Here is a 14,087-nt window from a genome sequence, read left to right on the forward strand (position 1 = left end):
GCTTATTAACCTTTTTTTGCATGTTTCTATTCCTTCTTCCCTCATTCCCTGTGATTCTTATGATTGCCAATTATATAGGTCAATTATTTCAAACTAGTGATGATCTCTAATCATATTTTTATGGCAGGCTTTTACCCAGTGAAAAAAACAATACCTAAAAGATACTGGAATCCTGAATAAATGTTTAATAAAAGTGGTCTGTATGGTCCAACCACCAGACTTTAAACAGAATTTATGGAGAAATATGAAATTTACTTATGTAGTTAGAATGTTTCCCTTCTTAAAATAATTCAAATAATCAAACCAGCACACAAAAAATTACAGTACATTTGCCAGGAAAATGATATAACGTTCATGTAGTCTCTAGAAATTTACCTCAATTCAAGGAAGACTTTAATTAGTTTTCTTGACATTTCTATTTGATTTAGCAAGGCCATATAGATAGAGGAGGTAAAGTGAAGTTTGCTTTATGTATAAAAATGTCACATATAAAGCCTGTTCTTGTTATAACTATGATTGTCAAAAATAATTAGAACTATCTTGTCTATTTCCTACAAATAGAAATTATTTAAGATGGTCACTACTATCTGAATCTAAGTGGATTATTCACAGGGTCACACATTGATCATTCTTTGTTCAATTCACTTGTTTTACCTTAAATTTAAGTACATTGCTTTGTTTTATATCTTTTAATTGCTTATTATAGATGAAATGCATGCTTTTCATTTTCCCATCTTAATTATACTAAAATGATTCTTATATAGCTAGTTAAAGCAGCCATAATTAAGTCTCTGGTAATTAAGCATAATTATTCAAGATTAGAAGTAGAATTAATGATCAATTATCTTCAGTGATTCAAAATTAAGTCTTATTTAAGTATGCAAGGTATTCCTTTTTTAAAGGACTGGCATTTCTCTTTTATTATTTTCAAGAATATTACAGATTTTAAAGTTGGCAAGTTTGCAGCTGTGTGTGTATGTCTTTATTGTTTTTAAGTTTGCATCTCTGTGTATTTTTTTTAAAAAAACAAACACTGGACAGTCTGTTCAAAAGATGGCATAACCAAACAATTTGAGTGATCAGAAATTCACTGACACTAGCCAGTTGTATAATACTGAAAAATTATTCAGCCAATTTTAAAACCTGTTTCTATGTATATAATGATTGAGGAATCTCCTCAAAATCTGTTCAGCAATTTTGGGAATTAGCTATAATGGACCATAAAAAAGAAACAGTGTTTTCAGTGATGAAGAGTTGTTTCATGAAACTAACTTTCTCCCCTCCTGCCCAGGCTGAGATTTCAAGGCTGAGGAAGGATTTTCCTTCCCTTCTGTCCACTTGAGAAGAAATGCTTCGTTGGGCTGGAGAAAATCTTCAGGACCGTAGCTCTTTTCTTGCCACCCAGTGGAAGATTTTCTCTCTCCTCCATCTACTGAAGTAGGAGAGGTATCCACTGAGTCCAACAAAGAATTTCATCTTGGTAGATAGAGGGGAGGGGATATAACAGCAGCAGCAGCAGCAGCAACAACAACAACAACCAACATCATCATCATCATCTAGTTGGAAGGGACTTTGAAGGATTTCTAGTCCAACCCCCTGCTCAGGCAGGAAACCCTATACCATTTCAGACAAATGGTTGTCCATCACTGGGTTGCAGGAACGGAGCTAAAATCTTCATTTTAAATCTGTTCCGGCAACCCAGTAAAGGATTTTCCCTCAGTGGATCCTGAAGATCTCAGCTCTGTTTCTGCAGTCCAATAAAGGATTCCCGTTTCCCCCCGCCCCAGACTAACCTAGTCTCTTCTCTCTCTCTCTCTCTCTCTCTCTCACACACACACACACACACACACACACGCACACATGTGAAAACAAAGATGCTTATGAAGATGACTATTATGAAGAAGTACCACAAATGATATTAGTATTGTAAATTACTTAAATTTAGCTCTGCAGGTAGTCCTTGACTTACAACCACAATTCTGCCCAGAATTTATGTTGCTAAGTGAGAAATTTCTTAAGTGAGTTTTGTCCCATTTTACGACCTTTCTTGTCACATTTGTTAAGTGAATCACTGCGGTACTTAAGTTAGTAACATGGTGTTAAATGAATTTGTTTTCCCCACTGACTTTGTGGCTCAGAACACTTTAAAAGGTAATCACATGACCCTGGGACACGGCAACTGTCATGAATATGAGCTATAACATGTGATGGGTATTTATTGTATTCCAGGAGGTTTACAAGCCACGGAGGAAATACCAAAGACGAGTGGGAGCAGAGAAATTACTAGATGAGGAGTCCAAAGTTCATGCTACCCTTCTGGAATATGGCAGGTAAGTTAAAAGTGAGGTCCCTTAAGCTACTTTCCAGAAAAAATGATAGCTCCGTGGAAACTTACTAAGGATTTCTTTACGACAAAATCATTAAGACAGCTTGGTGTATGATGCTAATATCTTCACAGCAGTCGGATATTTTGAGGATCGGTTTACACAAGAGGATAGTGAGCCTACAACGCTTAGCTTGTACTTGGCATGAAATGTGTCCTCCTGAGATTTTATAAGCTGTTAGAACTGTTGCAGCGCAGTGGCAATTGTGTTGAGGTATATTGCTGTGAAATACTATTTGTGACCTTTCCAGGAAGCTTCCAACAAGCAAAATCAATGGGGAAAACCGGATTCTGTCATAAAATTGGGTATGATTCATTTAACCTCATAGCTTAGTGACAGACGTTCTGGTCCCAACCTGAATACAGGTTGTCCTTGACCTGCGACCACAATCCAGCCCAAAATTTCTCTTGCTAAGTGAAACATTTGTTAAGTGAATGTTGCTCCATTTTATGACCTTTCTTGCCACAACTGTTAAGTGAATCACTGTAGTTGTTCAGTTAGTAACACAGTTGTTAAGTGAATCTGGCTTCCCCATTGACTTTGCTTGTCAGAAGGTCACAAAAGGGGATTTCGGGACACTGCAGCTGTCATAAATATAAATCAGTTGCTAAGCATCTGAATTTTGATCATGTGACCATGGGGATATTGCAATAGTCATAAGTGAAAAACGATCATAAGTTACTTTTTTCAGTGCCATTTGTAACTTTGAACGGTTACTAAATGAACTTTTGTAAGTTGACTATCTAGATCAGGGGTCTTCAAACTCGGCCCTTTTATGACTCATGGACTTCAACTCCCAGAATTCCTCAGCCAGTGTGCCTGGCTGAGGAATTCTGGGAGTTGAAGTCCATGAGTCATAAAAGGGCCGAGTTTGAAGACCCCTGATCTAGATGTTCAGTATCTGTGAAGGCTAGCAGTAGATGCAGGTGATGAAAAGCTTAATATGAAGTCTGAGGTGAAAATATGTGTTAACTTGTATGTATAAAAACTCCTCAGTGATTCCAGCTTATATATTTCTATATGAAAGAAATATACATTTTTATTTATTTCTACGGACACCTGTTTTGCAAAAGGCGACTCCAGACATTACGTTGTTGCATTGGAACAATCAGCCAGAAAGTATATTTAGCAAATCGATTTCTGAAACTTTTGATACTGTCCTATTCTACTCTACTCTACTCTATTCTAATTTTCTGTTCTATTTTCTATTCTATTTTCTATTCTATTCTTATGCCTGTCTGAGAGGAAGTCTGGGTAGTATACAACAAACAAATATAAAAACAGTATATAAAAGTTTAAAAAATTAGAAAGTGGCAAGGATATTAAAACAGTTAAAAATTAGATAAAAGACAAAGGAAGAGCTTTCAGGGCCTTAGTCAGCCCATGGCCTCACACTTCTCTGGGCTCCCCATGGAGGCTATAGAACAGACATGTCAAACACAAGGCCCGGGGGCCAGATCCGGCCCATGAAGTGGTTTCATGCGGCCCGCGAAGCCATCCTGGAAACAGTGAGGGAATGGCCCCCACTGCCTTGGCCCTGGCCCAGAGACCCTCCTTCTGCCAGAGACCCTCAGATCCGTCCCACTCCTGCCCAGGCCCCCATAGGCACCCTTGATGCCAACTATGTAGAGCTGGCCACGCCCACCCAGCAGGTCATAAGCACTCTAGCCAAGCCCACCCAGTAGGCCACGCCCACCCTGGCCATACCCACCCGGCCCCCTGAGGGCAACCACAATGCTGATGCGGCCCTCAATGAAATTGAGTTTGACACCCCTGCTATAGAACCATGGTTTAATTCCTTTTCAGAAGGCCAGGAGAATGGGGCCTGTCTTGCCGCCTGGCGGGGGAGAATATTCCAAAGGGCAGGGGGCAATTTTAGTGTTGGATGTAATTTTTTTTTACATTCTCATTGAGAAACATTTGCTAATTTTATCAATTATGACTTTTCCACTGCAGTCTTAGCTGTATTTTCAAATCTCCATCTCTTTTTGTTATTCCTCCTCTTAGTTTCACTGAGTATTTCTTGTGAGTATTTTCCTTTGTGTGTTTTGTTCTAAACGAGTTTGAATTTTTCTCATTAATATTGCTGCACTTTTGTTATTCAGTAGAGGTATTTGATGAACATTCTTAGTGTTCAGGGTAAAACTTATTTCTTTTTGGAAGGTGGGAGCTGGGGAGAGGTATTACATGAAAATAAACTTATCGCCTATTAAATGGTGCATTCTCCCCAAACCAAAGCAGTCCGATTTCATTATTTAGCTGTCACAGTAATTTATAATTGATTTCATTATTTCTCATTATTTGCTCCATGCCAAAGTATGTATTCCAAACAAATCAAAATATACAGATATTCAGCTTTGTTCCAGATCCAGATTTGGTGTGATAGTGTTTATTCCCTTTATCTTGGCTTGTGTTTTCCTCAACATGAATAGTTAATAAAATATGACAGATTGGATTGCTAAGCCTAAATACCAGATACCAGTCTTTCCCCCACCACCCCCATAGTCACATGATTACACTTCGGGGACTCAGCCATATTTATGCCCATTTGCAGCATCCCAAAGTCACATGACCATGTTTTTTTTGCTGAAAATGGCACTTGCGGTTTTTAGCAAAACTGCACCCATAGCAAACAATAGGTTCTTACTTACAACCATTGCTTTCACTTAACAACCAACACAAAGTCCCCAAAATCAGTTCAACCACATGACCAACCCGTTTTATGATCATTACGTCTTACGACCATAATAGGCAGGCTCCGTTATGGTCCTAATTCAAGGATTGCCTTAATCTTGTAATCTTAAACGATCTCTTAAACAACAAGGACTCTTAGTTATTTCCCATCCAGAGTTTCAGCCTTTTCCATGCAAAGGAGAGATGTCAGGGACTGGGCCTTTTGCATGCTGAGCCTATGTTCCATCCACAAGCTATAGTCTCTCTCTCCTCTTCTATGTTTTATAGCTTGGACAGTTCACTGGAGAAGGCACATGAAAAGAAAATGTACAACATTAGGTTGATTAAAAGAGTCTAGCTTTTCAGGGGAAGACTCCAATAAAAGACTTATCTTGGAAGGAAGATAGTTTTATTGGATATTCCAGCAACAAGCAGCACTAGAGTAGCAAAAATGTGAGCAGCTTTTCATTTATGTTCTTTTTAGTCATCAGGACTGTTTCCATTCATTCATTCATTCATTCATTTATTTTTAATTTATTTATATTTATATTATTTATATTTATATTTATATTTATATTATTTATATTTATATTTATATTATTTATATTTATATTTATTTATTTGTTTATTTATTTAATCTGTTTGTTTGTTTGTTTGTTTAATCTGTTTGCCACCCATCTTACCCAGAGGCGACTTTGGCCGGTTTACAGTGTTGACTAAAACAATACAAAAACCTGTCATCAGGACTGTTTCCATTCATTCATTCATTCATTCATTTATTTATTTTTTATTTATTTATATTTATATTATTTATATTTATATTTATATTATTTATATTTATATTTATATTTATATTATTTATATTTATATTTATATTTATTTGTTATTTGTTTATTTATTTAATCTGTTTGTTTGTTTGTTTAATCTGTTTGCCACCCATCTTACCCAGAGGCGACTTTGGCCGGTTTACAGTGTTGACTAAAACAATACAAAAACCTGTCATCAGGACTGTTTCCATTCATTCATTCATTTATTTATTTTTTATTTATTTATATTTATATTATTTATATTTATATTTATATTATTTATATTTATATTTATTAATAGAATACTATAACAATACAAATTATCTGCTATAACTAAAAGATGGGGAGAGTAGGGAGTTGCATGAGTGGGTGGGTGGGTGGGGGAGGTGGTATCTGTTATTAATCTATCACCTCCAGTGTGATGCTTCTCCATTGGATCCCCAGCTGTTACATTGGTGTAGGCACCCTTGGGGTTCAGGTGGCCTTCTCAGCATCCAAGATTGAATTGCTGAATTTTAATGCCAAAATTTTTGGAGTATGGCTTAGTTTTCTTTTTATTCAAATTAAGGTTGTGGAGGAGAGTTGGAGGCCTCTGTAGGCAAATCTGTCCCTTCCCAAACCACTGATAACCACTGAAAAAAATGACATAAGAATAATTAAAAAGTAGGAAATTCAGTTTGCTTATAGGAAGACTGTGTTAAAGTTCCCCCAGTCTGCCAGATATTTTAGTGAAGCCATGTCACTCAATCACCTTCTTTAGTCTTTGAGTTGTAATCCCTCATTGCTCATATATTTTACAGTATAGGGAATTGCCCCATTATTTTGGCTTTGTTGCTGCACTGTTATAGTATTCTCCAGTGTTGGTGAAAGTTCACCGCTTTATTTTAAACTCCCAATTAACCCAGAACCTCCTGTCTGATTTTTGTGTGGAGAGTGCCTTATGCATGGGCAAAGTGACATCTTTTATCAAACTAAAATGAAGCTAGCAAAATCTTTTTGTTTTTCTCTGTTTATGTATTACAGGAGGTATGGGTTCAGCAAGCAAGGAAAAATTGAGAAGGTAAGTTTGTTTCTTCCTCGATAAACACACCTTACACAGTCCTCAACTAGACTCTTGCAATGTGTCCTACCTGGGATTATCCAAAAAGAGCATTTGAAAGCGGCAACTTGATTTCATTATTTGCTCATGTAGCACCACTGCAAGGGCAACACTAATGGTTAGTTAACCTCTGGTTGCAACTTAGGTGGTATTTGTCATTTCTGAATCCTTACATGACTATAATAATAATAATAATAATGATGATGATGATGATGATGATGATGATGATGATGATGATGTTGGAAGGGACCTTGGAGGTCATCTAGTTCAACCCCCTTCTCATACAGGAAACTCTATACCATTTCAGACAAATATGGATATCAGCAGGACTGCATTGTCCCAAAAGTGATCTCCCCTCCTAATAAGATCTAAGAAGGTGCAGTAGTTTTCATTCCAGATCCATCCTGCACTCCCCGAAGATTGGCAATATTAGGGTACATTGAAGAGGAGAGGAAATTAGTGTGCTTGCAAGCCTTCCATCAGTATCCCAGCTTCCTCAGACTGGTAGAAGAATTCCAATTATTCCTCTCTCAAAAGTGAGCAGAAGCCTCTCCACCCATAGAAATCCTGCTTGTTCTGGATTTTTGTAAAGGCAGATCTCAAATGATTGGAAGTAGAACCTATTTTACATTTTCCCATTTAGTTCAGGGATGCAAGGGGTATTAGGAAAGGCAGTTTTGTGTAGCTCTATTTTCTTAATTGTTCTAGACCAGAGGTCCCCAACCTTTTGAGCACCAGGGACCGGTTGCATGGAGAGAGGTTTTTCTATGGATCGGAGGGGGATGTGGTTTTGTGTGCTGCCTGCATCCTGCAGATGGGGCTTCACTTGTTTGTGCAGAATGGTTGCTAGCATGCCGTGGCCCGGTACTGGTCCATGGACTGGTGGTTGGGGACCCCTGTTCTAGACAACAGCTTAGGAATAACATGTAATGGAGGAAAGAAGAGGCTGAGTTCAAACATCCTACAAAGCCACAACATTGTGTGCTGGCTTTATTTTTTTCTTGGTGCACTATGTGACATCACCTATTATTGCTTGTTAACTATGAACTTGTGGGAGAAGAGCAGGCAGAAGTGGGAGTGGAATTAAATATGTTATCAGCTTAGAGTTATTATGTTTACCCAAGCAATCCAAGTCCAATCCCTCCTGAATTCTGTTGACCCTTATCTGGACTCTTTGTGCCTGACAGAATTATGCCTCTGAGTGTTCACATCCATCCAGCTGACTCGGTGAACCGTGAATTAACATCATGTGTGAACCAAATTGTGCTTGTTTGGATTCAGCATTATTTCTTAAATAAATTTAGGCTGTATGTTGATGGTTTCTTTTGTCTTGTGATTCCATCCATTTTTAATTTTAATCATACAAATATCCTTTGCTTTGTAATAGTCTGAAGACAAGAAAGTTGTACTGCCAGCTGGATTTGCATCATCAGGAAAAAATGATGCTTATACTGAGGATGACCTTCAAGCTGCTGAAGAGGTACCCATAATTGATATTTCTTGACTAAAATCCTTGGAGTCTTGTTTAGAAACTAACTTTCTGTTGTTGCCCCCTTCTCTCTCTCTCTCTCTTTTTTAAAATCAGCTTCGTATCAAAACATTGATGACTGAAATGGCTGCAATGGGAACAGAAGAGGTAAACTAGTTCTATATTTAGTGTCTTGAGAAAGAAGTTAATTATTTGCTTGTAATGTTTGTTGTTTAATTGCATGTAGCAGTTTAAGAGGGAGACACAAGTGAAAATATTTATATAGCTATCCATTTTTCAGTCAATTCTGGGCAGCTCCCAATCAAAAAGTAAAAGATGTGCAATATAAAGTCATATTAAAATGATAAAGCTCAACCGATTAAAAATGTTGGAAACAACAAAAACCTGGCACCAAATCTGTTCTAATGTGCTTCTCCTACCACTTGAGGGAAAAGCCGGATCTTCAAAGCCTTATGGAAGGCTAAAAGGGTGGAAACCTGCCACTCTTAAGAGGGCCTTTCCTTAAGAAAGTAACCAAATACAGGTACTCCTTGATTTACAGCAATTCATTTAGTGAACATTTGAGGTTACAAAGGCGATGAAAAAAGTGACACGACCATTTTTCATACTTAGGACCGTTGCAGCATCCCCATGGTCACGTGATCAAAATTCAGAGGCATGGCAACTGATTCATATTTATGATGGTTGCAGTGTCCCGGGGTCACGTGACCACCTTCCGCAACCTGACCAGCGAAGTCGAGAGGGAAGCCAGATTCACTTAACAATGGTGTCACTGACTTAATAGCTGCAGTGATTCACTTAACTGTGGCAAGAAAGGTCGTTAAATGGGGCAAAGCTTCCTTAATAAATATTTCCTGCTTAGCAACATAAATTTTGGGCTCAGTTGTGGTGGTACATTGAGGACTACCTGCGCACAGTTATGAATTGGAGAGAGAGTCACTGCCAACATGAGAAGCTTGCACCCAAACAGATATGATTCAGAAAGGAAAAAGAGGAATAGGAAGGGAAAAGGCTAAAAACAAACAAAGAAACTGGGGCATCGGTGAAAACAATTAAACATTTTTCATTGTATCCCTGATCTTCATGGAGATAAATGTGTTTGTATGTCTTAAACCAACTTGAGCTATGCTTTCAGGGCAGATTGACCGCAGGCACCGTAGGCCAGATAGTTGGACTTCAGTCTGATGAGATCAAGCAAATTGTATCGGAATATGCTGAAAAGGTAGGTTATGCTCATTTTTAACCAAACTTTGATCTAAGGCTGTTTTGTTTTCAACTCCCTATATGGCAACTTTTTAAAAACAAACTTCTACCCGTTAGAATAATAATGATGGGGTGAGCCAAGGCTAATAAGAGTGTGTGTTCTTGATTCTCTGTTGGGTCCAGATCATATCATTTGCAGAAATAAATATTTGTTTATATTCACAGGAAGAGGAATGGGAAGGTACATTTATGGTTTCATCCTTCACCCTGAAGCTCAAAGCGTGATCTGTCCTCTTCTATAAAATTAGGGAAGGAGACTTCCCAGTCGGGAACTGACATAATTGTCTATTTATGTTATAAGTTGGTAAAATTGAAATACTTCACATACTAGAAAAATAATTCATCTTGTTGAAAATCCTAGGAGCCAGATTAGATTAAGATTATTTGAAATTAAAGTTTTGCTAGAACGGCAGCTTTCCACTAAAGAAATTGTACAATGGAGAAATATAATCTATAATGTGAAAAACAGATACGGGTAACACTTGTTACTTATGTGGGTTGACAAAATGGTAGCCAAGGTTTTTGAAAAACAAAACATGCTTTTCCATATTCAAAAGCTGCCATTTTGCACAGGCATAAAATAACAAGAACAAAAAAGGCCACAGGCAAGTGAACCATTACCCCAGATCTAAAGGTCTGGTCTCTTGTTAGGAGAAATTGCTTAAAAAAGTGAAATTGTAACTAATGCAAGGGCAGATAGCAAGGGCTATTGTATTCATGTGTGTATTTATGTATGTGTGCACATATGGGAATGTGTGTAATTATGTATAGCCTACGTTTCATGTTGATGATGAGCTTTCTGCTTTGGAGGAGGCACAATGCTCTTTGTCAGGCAGAGAGATGGCAAAATTTGCCTTGACAAAACACTTTCATTGACCTGAAGTTTCCCATTTCCCTTCCTCTTGCCTCATAACCTCTTCTGTTACTTAGGAACCGCAAAGAGATGTCTGCAGAAGTGTTATGCATATTTATACGCCACTTTGGGCTATGGCAAGTAATGGAGAGAAAAAAACAGCGCTGAAAAACAACATCATCTTAGGTCTCAAAAGCCAGAGGAGGCTTCCTATGAATCTCTTCTGGCTTTTGCATGGTTGAAGGAGTCTAAGAAAGGCTGCCAAGCATTTTTTCCCCCTTTTAGAAGGAAGTGTGTGTGGGGGGGAAGGGGGATACTTCTTTAGGAAGCAGCTGCAAGGATTTATTTTATTTATTTTAATATAAATGATAACATCTTTAATAACCACAGAAAGGCATTTCCAAAAATGCAAACTTGTGTCATAAACACTCCAAAATTTCAATAAATCTGTCCCTGCAAGTGAAGAAAAGTGACAGCTGAGCTAGTTAGGTAAAGGTAAAGGTTCCCCCGCACGTGCGTGCTAGTCGTTTCCGACTCTAGGGGCCGGTGCTCATCTCCGTTTCAAAGCCAAAGAGCCAGCGCTTGTCTGAGGACGTCTCCGTGGTCATGTGGCCGGCATGACTAGACGCCAAAGGCGCACGGAACGCTGTTACCTTTCCACCGTAGTGGTCCCTATTTTTCTACTTGCATTTTTACGTGCTTTCGAACTGCTAGGTTGGCAGAAGCTGGGACGAGTAACAGGCGCTCACTCTGTTACGCGACACTCGGGATTCGACCCGCCAAACTGCTGACCTTCTGATCGACAAGGTCAGCGTCCTAACCCACTGAGCCACCGCGTCCCTTCAGGCTGAGCTAGTTAGTAGAGCTCAAAAGTGCCTTCAAGAACCTGCAGCATCTCTACCACTCTTCCTCCCAGCATCCCTGCCAAAACCAAGGAGTGCTCTTATCAGTTGCTATGTGAGTGCAAACCCTGAGCAGAGAAAGCTCCAGCTGTCAGAATGAATAATGTATTGGTAATTCTTCACATTGCCTAGAAGCCAGGTCAGTGGGGTTTTCGAATCCTGAACTGCAAGGTGTAAATAATTGTAATAAATAAAAAGAAAAGAAAGCTTTCAAAACTTAAGGGAAGCAGCTGGAAGGATGCTTGAGAAAACATCCTAATAATTTTAGAGGCACGATGATCATGGCCACCTTTGTTGATCACAAGCTTGATTGGATCAAGCCAATTCCCAGGTTGATTTGAATACTCTTTTTGGTTTGAATAAAAAAGAATGACTGGAAACTGACCCAACTATGTGACTCATTTTTGAAGAGTGGGAACATTAAGAGAAAATCAGTACGTTAAAAGAGCCACTGTGCTTGCATCTCTACATGTTCTGCTTCATATTAAAATATCATCTAACAGATTCATAGAGTATTTTTAATAAGGGCAAAGTAATCAAGATGGGTTAGGACGCTGAGCTTGTCGATCAGAAGGTCGGCAGTTTGGCGGGTCGAATCCCGAGTGCCGCGTAACAGAGTGAGTGCCTGTTACTCGTCCCAGCTTCTGCCAACCTAGCAGTTCGAAAGCACGTAAAAATGCAAGTAGAAAAATAGGGACCACTACGGTGGGAAGGTAACAGCGTTCCATGCGCCTTTGGCGTCTAGTCATGCCGGCCACATGACCACGGAGACGTCCTTGGACAAGCGCTGGCTCTTTGGCTTTGAAACGGAGATGAGCACCGGCCCCTAGAGTCGGAAACGACTAGCACACATGTGCGGGGGAACCTTTACCTTTACCTTTTTAATCAAGATAGGGAAAGCATGCAAAACATGACTTCTAATTTTCCCAGCCCCTTTACCAACGGTGGCAGTAGGGAGTAATAAGGCATTGTGTCTCTCTGTGTATACATGTCCATGTTTTTTCACCCCAGGATGAATCAGGGTCTGTGCATAAGGGTGGCCTATGTGCTTGTGAGGATCTAATCAGTATAAGTAAATATGAGTTGCTGGTCTCCCCGTGTGTGATGGATCTATGTCTATTTGCAGTGTGCAATAAGAACAGTGGGACTGTTTCAGCCAGGCTGTAGGAAGGAGAGCACTTAGAAAGGAGACATCATTAGCATTTTGAACTGCTGCCCAGTTGTCTCTCCCTAAAGGCAATATTGGGGAAATTTTATCTTTTTTTTCCTGGTCTTTGGCTAGCTGTGGCCTATTTTCAAAGTCAGTGTTTCTTTTGCTGGCTTCTTCCCCATTTGATCCCGTTGAATTTTGTTTTCAGAAAATTGTATCACCAATACAAAAACAATTACATAATTTATTGCCAACATTTTGTTAGGTTGGAAATAATACAGGATGAAGCAGTAATACCAAAATTAATGTATTAAAATTCTAAAGAAATTGGACCATATTCCTTGGTCCCAATTCCTATCCATGCTCACTTTCTTGTTTTCTGTAGGAATTAAGTCCTAAGGAAGAGTACATATATTTATAGCTCAACCTTTCTGCAGATATCCTGAGAAACAAGACTTGATCAACATAAGGATTGTAGTTACTATTATTAAATAATGCAACGCATGTTGATTAGGAAGGTGACAATATACATCTGCCATTTTATAGAGACCCATATGTAAACTGCAGCCAGAAAACTCTACTTGAGAAGCTAGCAAAACCTTAAGTGACAACTTGTTTCTCTGTTGTTGTTGTTTTTTACACACTCACCCCTCCTCATCCCATCCCACCCCACACCCAGCAATCAGAACTTTCTTCAGAAGAACGCCCAGAGAGACTTGGAGTTGCCCAGCAGCATAAAAGGAAGATGGCCTCCTTAAACAAACAGATTTTACAGAAAACAAAACAGTTGGATGAGGTATGTTTTCACAAGGCTCTTCCTTATCTTTCACAAATCATTCACATGCACACTAAAAACTTCACTTATCAAATTTGTGATCAGTTAATTTCCTTTTGCTATTTTTTTCTTCTCTGATAACAGTTGAAGGCTAAATGTGCTGATCTACAGTCAGGATGTGTTGAGGCTAAAAAGACACTAAATGAGGTAAACTTTTTTTCTCTCCATCTCTTCTTCCTGCTGTTTTTTTTTCAGACCTGCCCTAGGAATTGCAGAAAACGAATGGAGCCATTTAAAATTGTGTGCATGTGCATCAGCAAATCAAAGGAGTAAGATGCACTTGCAGCAGTATAGGTTTGATGTAGTTTGATGTAGGATGTCTTAGTAGTACATCTGATCAGTGCTATATCTAAGCTAGTGGAGGAACTGCATTAGATGTTCAAAGCATTCATTTACCACTGGAAATGTTGAATGGATTAGTGAAACCAGCATACTTCACTTCATTCTTAGATTTCTAGAGAAATAAGTGTTACGTCTGCTTCCTCTTTCCTGCTTTCTAAATTTCAGGGAAATCAAAGAATGTAGCAATTGTCAAACAAGAAGAATCATGTTGAATGTATAATATGTTTAGTCATGAGATCTGCTACCACTGTTTGGGAAAAAACAACTATGCTTTTAGAAATCATGCTAGTT

General features: G+C 38.7%; 1 protein-coding gene across 2 annotated transcripts in view; it reads left to right on the top strand.

Moving 5' to 3' along the window:
* CCDC93 (CCC complex scaffolding subunit CCDC93) overlaps positions 1–14,087 on the top strand; it is a 43,049-nt gene that overhangs the window by 7,013 nt on the left and 21,949 nt on the right. For both annotated transcript variants that reach the window (XM_081314625.1, XM_081314626.1), the window contains exons 7-13: positions 2,230–2,330; positions 6,887–6,923; positions 8,350–8,442; positions 8,548–8,598; positions 9,587–9,673; positions 13,299–13,415; positions 13,539–13,601. In XM_081314625.1, coding sequence (XP_081170751.1) covers positions 2,230–2,330; positions 6,887–6,923; positions 8,350–8,442; positions 8,548–8,598; positions 9,587–9,673; positions 13,299–13,415; positions 13,539–13,601 — 549 coding nt within the window. The remainder of the gene's footprint in view (positions 1–2,229; positions 2,331–6,886; positions 6,924–8,349; positions 8,443–8,547; positions 8,599–9,586; positions 9,674–13,298; positions 13,416–13,538; positions 13,602–14,087) is intronic.

The sequence above is a fragment of the Vipera berus genome (assembly GCF_964194415.1).
Source record: "Vipera berus genome assembly, chromosome: 1".
Taxonomy (NCBI): Eukaryota; Metazoa; Chordata; class Lepidosauria; order Squamata; family Viperidae; genus Vipera; species Vipera berus.